The sequence below is a fragment of the Physella acuta genome, unplaced genomic scaffold, assembly GCF_028476545.2.
Source record: "Physella acuta isolate Inbredline_101_S28 unplaced genomic scaffold, ASM2847654v3 ptg000502l, whole genome shotgun sequence".
In the NCBI taxonomy this organism is placed as follows: Eukaryota; Metazoa; Mollusca; class Gastropoda; family Physidae; genus Physella; species Physella acuta.
This window is the reverse complement of record NW_026732021.1, coordinates 972,082-989,368: the sequence shown is the minus strand read 5'-3', so window position 1 is coordinate 989,368 and position 17,287 is coordinate 972,082. Positions and strand designations below refer to the sequence as shown.

The 17,287-nt window shown below is 37.9% G+C and overlaps 1 protein-coding gene across 4 annotated transcripts; it reads right to left on the bottom strand.

Annotated features, from left to right (window-relative positions):
- Positions 1-9,680: 9,680 nt before the first annotated feature.
- LOC131944616 (uncharacterized) lies at positions 9,681-16,203 on the bottom strand. Of its 4 annotated transcripts, none has more exons than XM_059305301.1 (7): positions 16,029-16,203; positions 14,486-14,640; positions 13,320-13,417; positions 13,003-13,213; positions 12,718-12,829; positions 11,958-12,556; positions 9,681-11,216 (listed from the first exon to the last, which is right to left on the bottom strand). In XM_059305301.1, the coding sequence occupies exons 2-7, from the start codon at positions 14,573-14,575 to the stop codon at positions 10,830-10,832; spliced, it is 1,497 nt and encodes a 498-aa protein (XP_059161284.1). In that variant the 5' UTR covers positions 14,576-14,640; positions 16,029-16,203; the 3' UTR covers positions 9,681-10,829. The 4 variants fall into 4 exon arrangements, with proteins under 4 accessions (XP_059161284.1, XP_059161287.1, XP_059161285.1 ...); XM_059305304.1 differs by having other exon boundaries at positions 11,958-12,553; positions 16,029-16,201; XM_059305302.1 differs by having other exon boundaries at positions 16,123-16,201.
- Positions 16,204-17,287: the final 1,084 nt, after the last annotated feature.

The following is a 17,287-nucleotide window of genomic DNA, read 5'->3' as shown; positions in this document are numbered from 1 at the left end:
ATTATGTTACGTCTTTTGTTGGGATCTCAATCATGCGATTATTTTTATCTTATTTTTCATGGGCTTTTACTCAATAGTATAGTTACTGCTCTCTCTGATTGGCCTACATGGTTGTGGTACGGGTATGTCGGTAATCTAATCTCAGACAAGCTTCATGATAACTGGTTGTAGGACGTGTATGTTGGTAATGTGACCAAATGACCCACGACCAAATGACCCCTGCTAGGATCATTAACCTACGCTAAGAACAGCCAACTCGTGCTAAGAACAATCGAACCTCTTTTAAAACAGCCGACCCACTCTAAGCTAGACCAGTCCATCCACACTAAGTTGATGTAAAACCAAGACCCCGGATGAAGGCATCACGTCAGCCAATCTGACTGCTACACGTGGCACTCCCGGGGTGAACATGGCATCGCTCAAAGATCAAATCATTCACAGCTCATTCAAGTCGACGGTTGTGTCCAGGAAATCCTCAACCTTTCACAGGCGCTGTCAAACTTTCTTTGCCGGATAGGACAACCAGTTTTTAATGGGAAGGGGGGGGGGGGGGGGGTTATAACAAAAGAGTTTGAGCTTTATAACTGGGAACTGTCAATTAAATGTGAGCATGTTTTAAAACGGCATACGTTTTAACAAAACAATGCGTATGTATTGCTCCATGTAATTATTGATGTTTGACTTTCACTAACAGACACACATCGTGCTGTGTCTGTGATAGACAGGGTATTGTGGGGTGCTCATATTCCCCCCCCCCCCCCACCAATCACATCCCGACTTCCCACAATCCCATCTCACCGGAAGTCGTGACTTTAAAATGCAAGAGTTCCTTATGTCACCAGTCGGGCCGGCCAAAAGACGCGCGTAAAGCCAAAATCAATAGGAACCAGCAAAAGTAACAAATTGGCAATCTTCTTCAGTTTGATTTCACCAAAAGTAGAGCAGACGAGAGATCAACTCTTCACGCAAGCAGAGACAGAAATCTATCATCGGGGGTCTCGATGGCTCTAATGGTATTGATTGGTCCACGCAGGACAGAGGCGATTGGTCATTTATGCTGGGGGAAACAGGGCTGATAGATGTAGGTAGTGGACGGTCAAAGTGTAATAAATGTAGGTGGTGGACGGTCAAAATGTAATAGATGTAGGTAGTGGACGGTCAAGCTGTAATAGATGTAGGTAGTGGACGGTCAAAATGTAATAGATGTAGGTAGTGGACGGTCAAAATGTAATAGATGTAGGTAGTGGACGGTCAAAATGTAATAGATGTAGGTAGTGGACGGTCAAAATGTAATAGATGTAGGTAGTGGACGGTCAAAATGTAATAGATGTAGGTAGTGGACGGTCAAAATGTAATAGATGTAGGTAGTGGAAGGTCATACTTTAATAAATGTAGGTAGTGGACGGTCAAAATGTAATAGATGTAGGTAGTGGACGGTCAAAATGTAATAAATGTAGGTAGTGGACGGTCAAAATGTAATAGATGTAGGTAGTGGAAGGTCATACTTTAATAAATGTAGGTAGTGGACGGTCAAAATGTAATAAATGTGGGTAGTGGACGGTCAAAATGTAATAAATGTAGGTAGTGGACGGTCAAAATGTAATAGATGTAGGTAGTGGAAGGTCATACTTTAATAAATGTAGGTAGTGGACGGTCAAAATGTAATAGATGTAGGTAGTGGACGGTCAAAATGTAATAAATGTAGGTAGTGGACGGTCAAAATGTAATAGATGTAGGTAGTGGACGGTCAAAGTGTAATAGATGTAGGTAGTGGACGGTCAAAATGTAATAGATGTAGGTAGTGGAAGGTCATACTTTAATAAATGTAGGTAATGGATGGACAAATGTAATAGATGTAGATAGTGGACGGTCAAAATGTAATAGATGTAGGTAGTGGACGGTCAAAATGTAATAAATGTAGGTAGTGAACGGTCAAAATGTAATAAATGTAGGTAGTGGACGGTCAAAATGTAATAAATGTAGGTAGTGAACGGTCAAAATGTAATAAATGTAGGTAGTGGACGGTCAAAATGTAATAAATGTAGGTAGTGGACGGTCAAAATGTAATAATGTAGGTAGTGGACGGTCAAAATGTAATTGATGTAGGCAGTGGAAGGTCTATTTATGTCTATGAAGTAAGGAAAACAAATTTAGTTAAAGTTAAATTTTGACGAAGCGAATCAATTTTTAAACATATTTAAAATAATGTATGAATTAGAATGAATTATGAACTAAATGCAAATATTTTTATTTCATTTTTTAATTGTGGCTTTGTTAGTTAAATGTTTTTACATTGTGGTGAAGGTTCTTTTTTCGTGAAGTACAAAATAATTTGAAATTAAAGATCATAGGCCTACTTAATCATTTTATATTGGAATCCCTACTTATAATGTTACATTTTTTAATGGGGTTATCTTGGTGAAAATCGAAGCAGTTTTTTATTTACATTAGCCAAAACAATTTCAGTGTTTTTGTAGACCCGCGACTTCTAGTTTTATAGCGAACCTGGCGACCTCGATAACTCTAGCCGATATTTCAAGCAGAGAACAGATTGTATTTTTATCCTATCGTCGGGAGTAGCTTCCCCTTGTGGGTTGTGTCCCCTGCCCTGGCATCTCTCAGTGACTTGACAGAGTGACAAGCGTCAGGGCGAACCTCCATTATTTAAATCACACCAACATTCAATGTTTTTTTTTCTTTGGTTCTATTTCCATTCTCGTGCTTTAGTTCTCATACCAACCCCCCCCCCCACCCAAAAGAAAATGTTCAACCAACAAATTCACTTTGAAAAAGTACAATTTTCTTCTAATTTGTTTATAGTGAATGTTAGTTCCTCATTTATTTCCCTTGGAAGGACATTCTCCCATTTCAACCCTGTCCCGTTGACACACAAAAGGGAGCTAACCAAAGAGTTCCGTCCTGGGTTATCCTGTGCACTGCTGGTAACATTAAATTTAAAAGGCTTCGCTGAATTGCAAATTGGTTCCAAGAATAATACAGACATCAGATTTTCGTTCCCACAATCCTTTTAGCTTTTTCCCGCGTGTGCGTGAACAAAAACCAGAACTTGACTACGGGGAGATGCGAAACAAAACAATATTCAATCAACTGAAAGTTTTTTTTTCCTTTTTTTTAATAATGTGATGAAATTTGCTCACAAGCTGGTTTCTCTTTTTTAAAAACTATTTTAAACAAAGATGGAGGCAGTGAGGGTGGGGGTGGACAAAACGTTGAGGGCGAGAGACTGGGAGAGAGGGGTGACACTTGAAGAATAACAGAAAATGGGGGTGACGAGCGTCCATAACTGTAGGCACGCGTGTTGGGGAGGGTATTGTTATTGGGTGGGACAATCTGAGGAAGGTGGGTTTTCTGAATATGTGACATTTCCATCCAAAAAGGGTGGGATTTCTGATAATGTGACGTGTGTATCTGTATAGGGTGGGATTTGTATATGTAGAGGGTGGGATTTCTAAATGTGACATTTGTATATGTATAGGGTGGGATTTCTAAATGTGACATTTGTATATGTATAGGGTGGGATTTCTAAATGTGACATTTGTATATGTAGAGGGTGGGATTTATGAATGTGACATTTGTTTCTGTATAGGGTGGGATTTCTAAATGTGACATTTGTTTCTGTATAGGGTGGGATTTCTAAATGTGACATTTGTTTCTGTATAGGGTGGGATTTCTAAATGTGACATTTGTTTCTGTATAGGGTGGGATTTCTAAATGTGACATTTGTTTCTGTAGAGGGAGGGATTTCTAAATGTGACATTTGTATATGTAGAGGGTGGGATTTCTAAATGTGACATTTGTTTCTGTAGAGGGTGGGATTTTTAAATGTGACATTTGTATATGTAGAGGGTGGGATTTCTAAATGTGACATTTGTATATGTATAGGGTGGGATTTCTAAATGTGACATTTGTTTCTGTAGAGGGAGGGATTTCTAAATGTGACATTTGTTTCTGTAGAGGGTGGGATTTTTAAATGTGACATTTGTTTCTGTAGAGGGTGGGATTTTTAAATGTGACATTTGTATATGTAGAGGGTGGGATTTCTAAATGTGACATTTGTATATGTAGAGGGTGGGATTTCTAAATGTGACATTTGTATATGTATAGGGTGGGATTTCTAAATGTGACATTTGTTTCTGTAGAGGGTGGGATTTATGAATGTAACATTTTTAAGGTTTTCTTTCCTGCAAAGATCATCAAAGTCTGCTTCCCCCCCCCCCCCCCCCCCCTCTCAAATATACAAACACCTCCCTTCAAAGTTTTGAGTACAAATCAGCTTGCACAGTATATATTTTGTTTTAAAAAGAATCACCTTCCACAGTCAATATCAACAGTTACTAGAGAAGAAATGTTTCTTTCTAGTTAGTGATTTGTGAGTTCTTTGTAGGTCCATAAATGATATTTGTGAACAGGTAATGAAGTAAACATTCACACAAAAAGTAGGTAAACACATGTCAAAAAAAAGGAAACATAAAAATGTGGCATCTAATTAATGGAGTTGTTTATTCAATTGTGAAAACATTAATTAAATAGTTAAACCGGGAATAATAATGTGCTTAAAAGAAAAGTTTATAAAGTGAAAAAATAATCATTGTATATACAAGTAGCAGATACCACAAGAAATTTCAATACTTAGAGGTTTCTTTCCTATGACTGTTTTTTTTTTTTTTTTGCTTTCTTTATTTCATCTTGTTATAAGGGAGATAACCCAAACTAACCCAGACTATTTCTGGCTTGTTATAATGGGGGTAACCCAGACTATTCATGTTCCTTATAATAGGGTTCATCGATGATTCATAGTATAATTTTGTACAAATATTAAATACTAAAAAAATCATGGGTCAAGGTAAAAAAATAATTTCAAAAACTTGTAATAACAAAAAAACTCATTGATTAAAAAAAAAGGAAACAAGCAATGATCACAGACTGTCATGAACAGATTAACAATTGTTCCAACATCATTGTATAATTGGTCAGTAGCAACAAAAACAACAGGAGCTTTGTAACGTGTAGGTCATGAACAGATTAACAATTGTTCCAACATCATTGTATAATTGGTCAGTAGCAACAAAAACAGGAGCTCTGTAGCGTGTAGGTCATGACCAGAAGACCTTCAAGATATGTGTAGAGGTGACGTAACATTCAACATATGTGACATACATCACATTTAACAAGTACAAGATCATCTGGATGTGTAGCTTGAGACAAGACATATGGGACACAACATACACACAAATGAGCTTTGTGTAACTACAGTCACCTTAACATGAGGGATATCCAACAATAGATTTAGTAATATATTAGTTAGCAACAGTACAGAATCACAGAAATTTTTTAGCTTATAAAATAAGAAAATAACAGTGTAGAGGCATTTAAAAATTGTATGTTAAGGCACAGTCAAGGTATAAAGTAAAAACAACAACACTGATATGGCAGAGTTGGTAAGTACAGCGCTGCAATGTTAAGGCACAGTCAAGGTATCAAGTAAAAACAACAACACTGATATGGCAGAGTTGGTGGTAAGTACAGCACTGCAATGTTAAGGCACAGTCAAGGTATCAAGTACAAACAACACTGATATGGTACAGTTGGTAAGTACAGCGCTGCAATCTTAAGGCACAGTCAAGGTATCAAGTACAAACAACACTGATATGGTACCGTTGGTGGTAAGTACTACAGTGCAATGTTAAGGCACAGTTTATGAAAGTAAATAATGTTAGGATCTTAGGCATATAACAAAACAGGAACTGTACAAACTTCACATCAAACCAGGGCTAAACATACAACACACTGTAGACGAGCGATAGACTGGAAGAACCAAAATATTTTAAACAACAGCTGAATAGAAAACTGAGGATATAGGCACACTGCATAAGCTATAGACAATGTAGTGAGTAGGGTATAGGCACACTGCAAAAACTATAGGTAATGTGAAATAAGAGAGGTCTGTGTTCAAGTAAGATTAAATGTGTAAGGAAGGAATTTGTCTAAACAAATGAATGTTCAGTAACATGACACTGTGAAGCTGCATGTGAGGAAGTGAGGTTTTGTGGAAACAGAAATTAGTACACAAGTTTTGGTCAGTTGTAGTCTTGTGTGACTGAGAGAAGGAGTCTGTCTTGTGTGAGAGAGGGGGTCTGTCTTGTCATCAAGTTGAAAGAGTCTGCTGTGACGTCAAGAGGCAAATTTCCACAAGTTTGGTTGTGGTTTCAATAGGCCAGTCAGTTTAATTCCTAGTATTGCCTGCCAAGGTATGAAAATCAACACACCATGAGAGGCATGTATAGACAATTGAGTAGTGAGAATTACTATTATCAGAAGAGAGCATCAAGAAATAGGGAAGAAAACGTATCAAGCCAGATGTTATGAATAGAGTGAATGATCTAACAAAACCATTTGAGCTACACATGAAAAATTAACAATTAAATAATAGCATACAGGTGGTTTAAAAAAAAAAATCACACATGAAACCAATGATGAACTTAGAGAGGAAATGAATGAACTCTACATGTAACACAAATGTAACTTCTAGAAAAAAATAATTCCAGCAACATGTACATGTTTCTGTAGTTGTCATTTCATTACAAAAGTATAGCTACTTCCATAAGTATTCCTGTTTATGATTGTCTGGGAGTATAATGGAACAAATATCCATACAATTAAACCATAAATAATTAAGTAAAATACAAATTTTCAATATTAAAGTATAAGCAGTTGGTGCCTGAATAAAAATACTATTAGCTTCCCCTGTACAAGTTCCCTATTTACAATTAGAGCAGCGTTATATCAAACAATGAACTGAGGTTTGGTTATATGGGAATGGTAGGGCAGGAATCACAGGAGTTGGCATCTCACAGAGTAAAATGGTAGAAAAAAGTTTTTTAACAGATCAAAAAGAAGGAATTACAAGGGAGGAATTGGCAGACACCATCTTAGCAGCAGTCCACAGAACTTCTTGTTTAAAACATGTATCTGTCCCCAGCTCTACTTGTAAAAAAACAATATTTATCTGTCCCCAGCTTTACTTGTAAAAAAAACAATATTTATCTGTACCCAGCTCTACTTGCAAAAAAAATTATCTGTCCCCTGCTCTACTTGTAAAAATGTTTTAAAATATTTAATAACTTAAATAAGCATTTTTAAAGCAAGAGGTTAAAAGTAAGCACAACACTATTTTTAAAAAAATTAATATTTACAAAACATTAACAGGTTTTAGAAGTAAAAATCTTGCCAATCTGCATTAAGAACAAGTTTCCTTTTACCAGTCTTTAGATGCAAAGTTTCCAAGTGAAGTATTATGTAATTGGATGTACTCTAGAACACACTATAACAAAAGTAAAGGGTGTCATATTCTGCTTTCTTAAATATATTATGCAACAATAAATTTGAAGCTGGTATAAGAATATATGCATATAATGAAAACATTGATTCTTTTGATAAAGCTCAATAGTAAAAATATGTAAAACACTTATTCTAAAATAAACTTCAGCATAATTTAGGTATTTACAGAGAATAAAATAATTGTATTCATTTACAAAAGCAGGTACTTATTAGAGAAAAAAATGTAAATATGTATGAAACAGCAATTTGAGAAACAATCTGAGTATGGCACAGGGGGAGGGGGGAAATGACGTTGACCTGGTAGAGGGAGGATTCGTGGACATGGTTCAGGGAAGATATGTGGATGTGTGGACCTGGTTTAAGGAAGATATGTGGATATGTGGACCTGGTTTACGGGAAGATATGTGGATATGTGGACCTGGTTCAGGGAAGATATGTGGATATGTGGACCTGGTTCAGGGAAGATATGTGGATATGTGGACCTGGTTTAGGGAAGATATGTGGATATGTGGACCTGGTTTAGGGAAAATATGTGGATATGTGGATCTGGTTTAGGGAAGATATGTGGACCTGGTTCAGGGAAGATATGTGGATATGTGGACCTGGTTTAAGGAAGATATGTGGATATGTGGACCTGGTTCAGGGAAGATATGTGGATATGTGGACCTGGTTCAGGGAAGATATGTGGATATGTGGACCTGGTTTAGGGAAGATATGTGGATATGTGGACCTGGTTTAGGGAAGATATGTGGATATGTGGACCTGGTTTAGGGAAAATATGTGGATATGTGGATCTGGTTTAGGGAAGATATGTGGACCTGGTTCAGGGAAGATATGTGGATATGTGGACCTAGTTCAAGGAAGATATGTGGATATGTGGGCCTGGTAGAGGGAGGATATGTGGACCTGGTAGAGGGAGGATATGTGGACCTGGTACAAGGAAGATATGTGGATATGTGGACCTGGTTCAGGGAAGATATGTGGATATGTGGGCCTGGTAGAGGGAGCACAGAGGACAACTGAAGAGCATAGAAGATAAACAAGTTGCCCACCTATTCTACTTTAAAGAAAATTGAAATGAAAAAAACTGGGTAGTGGTTGATGTGTTTAAAATCCTTGATACAACACCATCATTATGTTACCAGTGTTTTATCATTAGTTCAAACTGCCAGAACAGAGTGAAAAATGAAAAACTAGTCTTCCCTGCAGTCAGTACCATTGTTTTTCTATTGTTTACAATAGTAAAGCTTGTATAACAATAGAGGAGATCTGTACATCATATTATAGCCACACCTCTTCAGATCATCCTTCCAACAACTGAACTCATAAGCATGTTGACATTAAAACAGTTCAAAAGACCAAACATGATACACTGAACTATGGGAGAGTAACACAGCCCAATGACAACACTGGTAGCAGGGTTTGATCATGTCAATGACATCAACAAACAATATAACACAACATGTCATATCATTAAAAAACAGAAAATACAAACCACAGCCTTCCCAATTATAATTATCCAATTATATCAATACTACCATTAAATTTAATTTACACAAAAAACGATGGGAGTCTACAGGTGATCTCAAAGCTTCTGTGATCAGTTTGACAATGTTTATCACACAAGAGAAAGATCTGATGTAAATAAAATCTTACAATAACATATCAAAATATAAAAAGCAATAATCATGCAAAAGTTTTCATTATATTTCCTCTAGTTTTCATGAAACCAATTTTTTTTTACACTAGTAGGAAAAAATTCTAGTTTTCATGAATCAAGTTTACACTAGTACTAATAGTAGAAAAAGTTCTAGTTTTTATGAAACACTTTCTGTATTACTTAATCTCTAAGGTACTTAAGGTGGAGCCCAGTTAGCTAGAAAGTGTGCTAGAAAAACATGCTTCATTAAGTTATTTCATGCATGAGCTGCCTCTATGTTTTCACTATTAACAGTATATACATTGTTATATTGAAAAAAGTGATCAAATAAGTTACTTCTATAAACACTGAAGTTTAGAACATGTGTGCTTCACACTAAAAAATGTATGTTAAGTCACATAAAAATCTCTCTGGAACTTCTCTGAAGTTTTCCCACTTTGTATTTACAAATACATGCAAGTAAAAAATATCTTAATTTATTTAATACTTTTAAAAGAACATTTAAAAGTATATTTTTTAACATAATAAAAGGTGCTCCAATGTTTATAGGTGCTCAAAGTTTGCTGTTAATAATAATCATAATAGTAGCATCACAAAGCAAGGGGGGGGGGGGGGGGGGGGTGTCTATATAATGCCAAAAAGTAGCGTCATGTGGCAGGGACAGGGTGACATCATTTAGGGGTAAGACAAAATCAGAAAAACATAAAATTTAAGAAATCAAAGCTTTATATGGCTATATGTATAAATTAGAAGAGGGAGAGGGTGACACCATATTAAAAAAAGGGGTAGGGTGAGACCCCCCCCCCCCATCACAGCACCTGGTGACACCTGACCTAGTGATGATTGTTGTATCAATTGGTTATGTTTGTATTGAAAATCAAATATGAGTAACTCTATCTTTTTTCTCTGTTTTATAAGGGAAAAACTTGGGTTGCTTAACAGGCTTTCTTGATCTGACCTAAGGGGAGGTAATCAGTGATGCTGCTGAGAACCTGCCCTTACGTTAGTTCAAGAAAGCAGAATATTAGCCAGAGTTCAATACAATACATTAATGGCACAGTATTTATAGTTGTGATAGATTAAATTAGTATCTATGCTACTGGGTGGTTTACCTTTTCCTCAGTGACCAGGTTCTGTAACTCATGTTTACATTTCCTCAGTGACCAGGTTCTGTAACTCATGTTTACATTTCCTCAGTGACCAGGTTCTGTAACTCATGTTTACATTTCCTCAGTGACCAGGTTCTGTAACTATGTTTACATTTCCTCAGTGAACAGGTTCTGTAACTCCTGTTTACATTTCCTCAGTGACCAGGTTCTGTAACTCATGTTTACATTTCCTCAGTGACCAGGTTCTGTAACTCATGTTTACATTTCCTCAGTGACCAGGTTCTGTAACTCATGTTTACATTTCCTCAGTGACCAGGTTCTGTAACTCATGTTTACATTTCCTCAGTGACCAGGTTCTGTAACTCATGTTTACATTTCCTCAGTGACCAGGTTCTGTAACTCATGTTTACATTTCCTCAGTGACCAGGTTCTGTAACTCATGTTTACATTTCCTCAGTGACCAGGTTCTGTAACTATGTTTACATTTCCTCAGTGAACAGGTTCTGTAACTCATGTTTACATTTCCTCAGTGACCAGGTTCTGTAACTCATGTTTACATTTCCTCAGTGACCAGGTTCTGTAACTCATGTTTACATTTCCTCAGTGACCAGGTTCTGTAACTCATGTTTACATTTCCTCAGTGACCAGGTTCTGTAACTCATGTTTACATTTCCTCAGTGACCAGGTTCTGTAACTCATGTTTACATTTCCTCAGTGACCAGGTTCCGTAGCTCCTGGTCCAATAACTGGTGTTGCTTGCGTTCTTTTCTCTGCTGCAAATGTTCAAAAGACAGGGGGCCAATGAAATCAGGTGTTGGGGATCCAGCCTTGAAGTTGATCATCTGGGCTGGTGTGGAGTCAAAGCTCAGGGGTCTCAGCCTGTTCTGTGAAGTGGATGTACCAGAGGCCTGGTCAATTTCCTCAGGGGCTTCGTAAAGCCCATTTCTGGAGAGAGAAGGCTCATGGAAATCTTCATCCATGTATTTGTTTGGCAACACCTTGACACCATTTCTGTCTTTATTGACAGTTGGGGAAAAGCTGGATGCAGAGTTTGAGGGAGAGAGTGTTGACACCTGTCTTTCCTTCACCTAGAAACAGAATCAACAATATTAGACAATTATTACTCAACTGTTATACACAGCCTCCTAAACTGAAGGCAGCCTAAAAAGTATCTACCTCAATTGGGAGAGGGGAGGGGGTTGGCGGCATGTAGAGGGGGGGAGGGAAGTGGAAGAGGAGATGAAAATGGAACTGAAATGGAGAAACATTTCCATGACTGTGTGTAGTTGTTTCCATATCCCACCCCCTCTCACTTCTGTAAACGTCTCCTCAAGATGACTCCACACAAGCCTGCAATCAAGCTTTGCCTAGTTATTTTCACATAATTTTGTGCTTTTTTCTTTATAGTTACCCAGTTTTTATATAAATCAACTGTTGTCCAATGCTGGTACTAATAAAAGTTTTCCAAACAGAGCAAACAAGAGAAAAAATGGTTTGCTAGGGCGGATTGTGTTCATTCTATATTTACCACTGTATCTTCTCCTCATTCACCTCTTTAGCTAACAAATACCTGGCATATGGAATTGGCACAACACACTCTTTAAAGCCATTAAACAGTATTGCCCCGCAATATAAAAAAAAAAATCTTTCTCCATCAGACTTCTCATCATAGTATTTTTTTATCAATTAAAACAATTACTTTCAACACAGTTTTTAGATGTTTAAAGTGATTCACCAAGTAAAATTCAGCTTCAAACCATGTATAGCTTAGGCCCAATTCAATTATTTACAGCCCACTTAAAGATTCATGATGTTTACAACCCACTTACCCTGTTCATTTCAGCATCCAGACGTTTCCTTAAAGTTTTGGGGACAGGACTTTTCCCATCTTGACACAGGTAGAGCACAAACTGGATCTGCTGGGGTGTCAGCAAAGGGGCTATTTCCTCCGGCATCTCCCACGTGGTTGTCTCCCGGTGCTGGAAGAAGATTCGGTTGAGCGTGGACTTCTCATGACTCCGGTGGATGGTCCATCCCTTGGGGAACTCAGAGTCAATCAGCCGGAGACCACACTCACACAGCTCATTCTCCTTGAGAAACTGGTAGGTCTCCTCAAAGAAATTCTTGTTCACATCAATGTGTGTGTAGTAGAAGTCATTGTCTGAGGGCACAGACTCCAGCTTGGGAAGGGGAGCAGGTGGCATGCACTTGAACATCATCTTTGCATTTTCCTGCACAGATTTGGCATTGGCGTACTTTTGGGCACTGTAAGGTCGTCCGTCGTTCTCTGAAACAGATCTCTGGATAGAGCTCCCATGGTGTCCGTTGGCCTGGGATGGATGGCCTGATAGAGATGGCCTTTTGTCACTGTTGTGGCTCTGCGCACCGAAGGAAGGCACGGAATAATTTCTTCTGGAAGTTGGGGCTGCTGGCAGATGGTAACAAACAACGTCAACATCTGAGCAAATAACAAAACTTCTAAACTGGAAATACACCATCAAAACAATGGAGACTTCCAATTCAATGACAACAATCAGTTTTCTATCAGTTTGACAGCAAGCAAAATGGTCGTTACAGTATAAAACTAACCTCTCATTTCTTCAGAGTCTCTGCCTCGTGTCCTCTCCCAGGTGTTAAACTGGTCTCTTCTGTAACCAACCTGGTCAGGCTCTGCCCTATAGGCTGGGGACATGCCTGAACGCTAGGAAAGTTGGAGAAAAAAGACTTGGATATAATGTAGTTTTATCATGGGGTTCTCTGGTTTTCTCATATAACATGACCACATAATTACCACAGATCATCATTTAAATGATTCATTTACCTGTAGTAGAGGATTAACAAAACCAACTGAGAGAGAGAAGAGTCAACATTTACCTGCTGTCTGGAATCTGAGTTCTTGTTCAGTGGTTTACGCAGTCGTATATTGTCAATGTTCTGAATACAGTGGATGCGATGCTCAGCATAGTAACTCAGTAAATCTTTGAATGTTGAGAACTTAAGTCTCTCTGATATGTAATAGTAGTGCATGCCATTGTGCTTGTGGATGAAGACTTTGGCATGGCAAGATTCGCCACTGTTTGATATACTAGCGAGAGTTAAAATAAATGATTTAGCTTAGTATTTAAACTTTGAAACAATGAACTCTATAATGGTACAAATGTATGGGCGGACTATGATGCTGAAATGGTTACCTGGTTGTTATACTAACAAATGTTGGGTCATTTTTTGTGTTGGGTCGGACAAAATAAGATCCTTCACCCTCATGATGCCTCAACATGTAGTCCCTGGCCTGAAAATATTGAACATATCAGCACAAAGTTGTACACAGTACATGATATTTGTGAAGGCAGAATTTGTAACCAGGACTTTAGGATGTTTTAACAAAATTGCTTAAACTGTTTTTACACATTTTCTAAATTAAAAAACTATAATTTCAAACCACATTTTAGTTTTTAAAATGCACACTACTACTTAAAGTATACTCTAACACAGATATGGTGCAATAGCACATGACAGGCGGCACCACCACATACAGACACCTTGCAATGAACTGTCCAATGTATGTTGCTTTAGGTCCACCTCTAGACTGTCTAGAGTGTGCAGTAAACTCTCTGTCTGCCCAATGTATGTTGCTTTAGGTCCACCTCTAGACTGTCTAGAGTGTGCAGTAAACTCTCTGCCTACCCAATGTATGTTGCTTTAGGTCCACCTCTAGAGTGTGCAGTAAACTCTCTGCCTACCCAATGTATGTTGCTTTAGGTCCACCTCTAGAGTGTTCAGTAAACTCTCTGCCTACCCAATGTATGTTGCTTTAGGTCCACCTCTAGAGTGTGCAGTAAACTCTCTGCCTACCCAATGTATGTTGCTTTAGGTCCACCTCTAGACTGTCTAGAGTGTGCAGTAAACTCTCTGCCTACCCAATGTATGTTGCTTTAGGTCCACCTCTAGAGTGTGCAGTAAACTCTCTGCCTACCCAATGTATGTTGCTTTAGGTCCACCTCTAGACTGTCTAGAGTGTGCAGTAAACTCTCTGCCTACCCAATGTATGTTGCTTTAGGTCCACCTCTAGACTGTCTAGAGTGTGCAGTAAACTCTCTGCCTACCTAATGTATGTTGCTTTAGGTCCACCTCTAGAGTGTTCAGTAAACTCTCTGCCTACCCACTGTGTTACATCCACCTCTAGGGTGTGCATTCAAATTTCTGTCTACCTAATGTGTTTATGAGGTAAGATTTGTATTGCAGATTGCTATACAACATCTACCAGTACATACTATCCTCAGTACAGGCAATGCTCCATAGTAAGAACCACAGATATAATAGTGATATAATAGTTAAAGAAAAAGAGTGAAACACCAACCTCTTCTCTACTAAGGATGTTTGCATGGAACATGGGAAGGGATAAGATCTCTTCAGGGTAGCCCATCTGCGTATTTCTTCCTTGCAACATTTTCAACTCATACTAAAATAATCTGTACTTTCCTCCACTAGATATTTCATGCCACACCTGCAAATCTATGGGCAGATAACATTTAAAATTTTGGCTAGTGTTTACTCTCATTAAAAAAATTATCAGGATACATACACTACACTCTTACTAATCATACAATCTACTAGTCTTATACTAGTTATCTAGCTCATCAGTCTTAAGAAGTCTAAAGTTAGCTAGATCTAGCTAGCAGATCTCAAGTTATAGTAAACTAGATCAGTAGATCTCTAGTTACTTGTCGAGCAATTCTTACAAACCTAGTGGGCGGGGTTGTAGCTAACAACAACATGGCTACCTAACCTTGTATAGGATTGGGCAATTGTTTTTTTTTTGCTTTGTTCAAGTGATCATCTCAACATTAAGTTTTACTTAACTGATCAGTTTCGATGCGCTGACATTTTTTCAAAAACATTTTATAGGCATGTTTTTATTTAATAGGCCCGATACTCTATTTATATTAGTTAGCTTCTCTTGATAAAACTACCCGAACGAGTGAGCAAGCTGTCTGCCATGGGGGGGGGGGGGGGGGAGCTGTCTGCCACAGGCGCAGCCCATGTTGCTGATTGAGATGCATTTCTCGCCTACATGTGATAAATTTTAATGTGATGAAAGTTTTTAAAAGAAAAATCAAATAGATATGAATCTTAACAAAATATTTTAAATATTTTAAACTCAGTCTTTGATAATATCGCGACTGTCCAGGGAGGAGGGTTAAATTCATTTTACTATGATTTTACAATCACATCACAATCTTTTATAAATTGTCCTAATTAAACCTTGCTAAAATACTTATACTGATTAGCCTAATCAAAACTAAATAAAACATGAATACAAATTTCCTAAAAACAGTTTAGATCTATATATTTTAAACAATAAAACATGATTATTTTTGGTTTCTTCATTTGGCCTATAGGCCTACTAAAAAAATACAGAAAATAGGTTACATAACGAAGTTAGGAGAATCATTTTATGTTTCCTTGCAGCATACCTCCACTCCCCCCTCCCTACACATGATCCTTAGTGACCTTACGAACATCCTAGGTCATTTTCAGGTCAACTTTATTTAGAAAAGTCTAGGAGTCAGATCTCTGAATGGTTGTCACAGAAAAACTTTTCCCAGCTAAGCTGTAGGCATGTAGGCCTATGGCACCAATAATTATTAATTAAATTAAAACCATGTATTTTAGCCCCTCCTAATATAATATTGTTTAAATTAAACTCAGTAGGCCCTAGATCTACTCCGTACTCGATCTCAGAGGTAATGACTGTGACAAAACAGCGAGGTCAGGTCCAGTGATCAGGTTTTCTTAGATTTAGTTAGATTAGAAAAAAATGTAACTTTGCATAGATCTAGCTAAGCCTAACTATTTACTATTTATTTATTAAATTATTGTTGTAATTTTTAAAAATTTACCATCCGTTAAAACGGTGTAGCACATAGAACTATAACTAGCAGATCTAAATCTAGATGTTTATGCAGGGAAAGACCTAGATTCTAGAACAATTACTTATTCGACATTCCTTGTGTTGGCCTATTGTTGACCAAACAAAACCGTTGACACTCAGTTTTAGATTATTTCCGAATTGGTTTCCGGGTCTTACTAATTACCATTCATGACCCTAACTGGCGCTGAAGAACACGAAATGAACTTTCATTTGAATTTTTGAAAACTATTGTTTCTACCATCAGCAGTGTTTCTTTCAGAAATGTTTCTCCAGGGGGAAATTTAGCTCTAGAAAGGGAGGGGGGAGGGGGAGGGGATTGTAGGGGGAAAAGTCAAAGGACAAAAAAAAAAAAAACACAGGAAAAACACAAAAAAAGTCACAGGAAAAAAAGTAAAAAAAAAAAAGTATAAACGTTATAACTGTTTTAATAAATTGTAATAGTTTTGACAAGATTTTAGAAAAATATCGATGTTTTTAAAAAATTCAACTGCAATTTCGAGGGGGGGGGGGTTGTAGGTTGAGGTGTGAAGTCATTTTAGGGGGGGGGGGTCTGGCTTTTTGTGACGACGTGTGACGGAGGGGAGGTGGGAGGGGGGAGGAGGTAAAAATCGTCAAAAAAGCGTGCCGTCATTTGTGGATGACCCCTATGTATGACACACGAAAAAATATGAAGTATGTAGGTTTTAATTCCGCTCTTGAACTAAATAGGATGACGCAAACTTTTCGTTTTTCATCGTGTTTTTAAAACACTACAATTAAATTAGCGTGGGGTGTGGGGAAATTGCGAGACGCGAAAAGCGAAATGGCGAGGCGGGAAAATGCGAGAAGGGCGCGAAAACGGTAGGTCACGTGACTTTTTGTCTCGCATTTTACCACAAGCCGATACTTACGCTGGGTGGTGTTGAAATGCGAAGATTTCTGCGAAAAATTTACCGCACCCGATTTTCAGTGGTATTTGGTCCAGACTTCAAAGACGTTTCGTTTACATTGTTAAAACTTCCGATTTTTCCGTCGCTAGACATACTGATGATTTGTCAGCTCCCCCCATCTTTTGTGTCGACTTAGAATACCACCTTGTTCGAAACCGACGGAAATACCGACGACGATAGATCAACTTCTTTCTTTTGTTTGGAACGCCGAGGCCGCCTGATTTACCGTCTTTGAAGATCGCCGCGCCCGGATCCGCTGCCGCCGCAAACATATTTTCTATTGTTGCATAGAAATTTT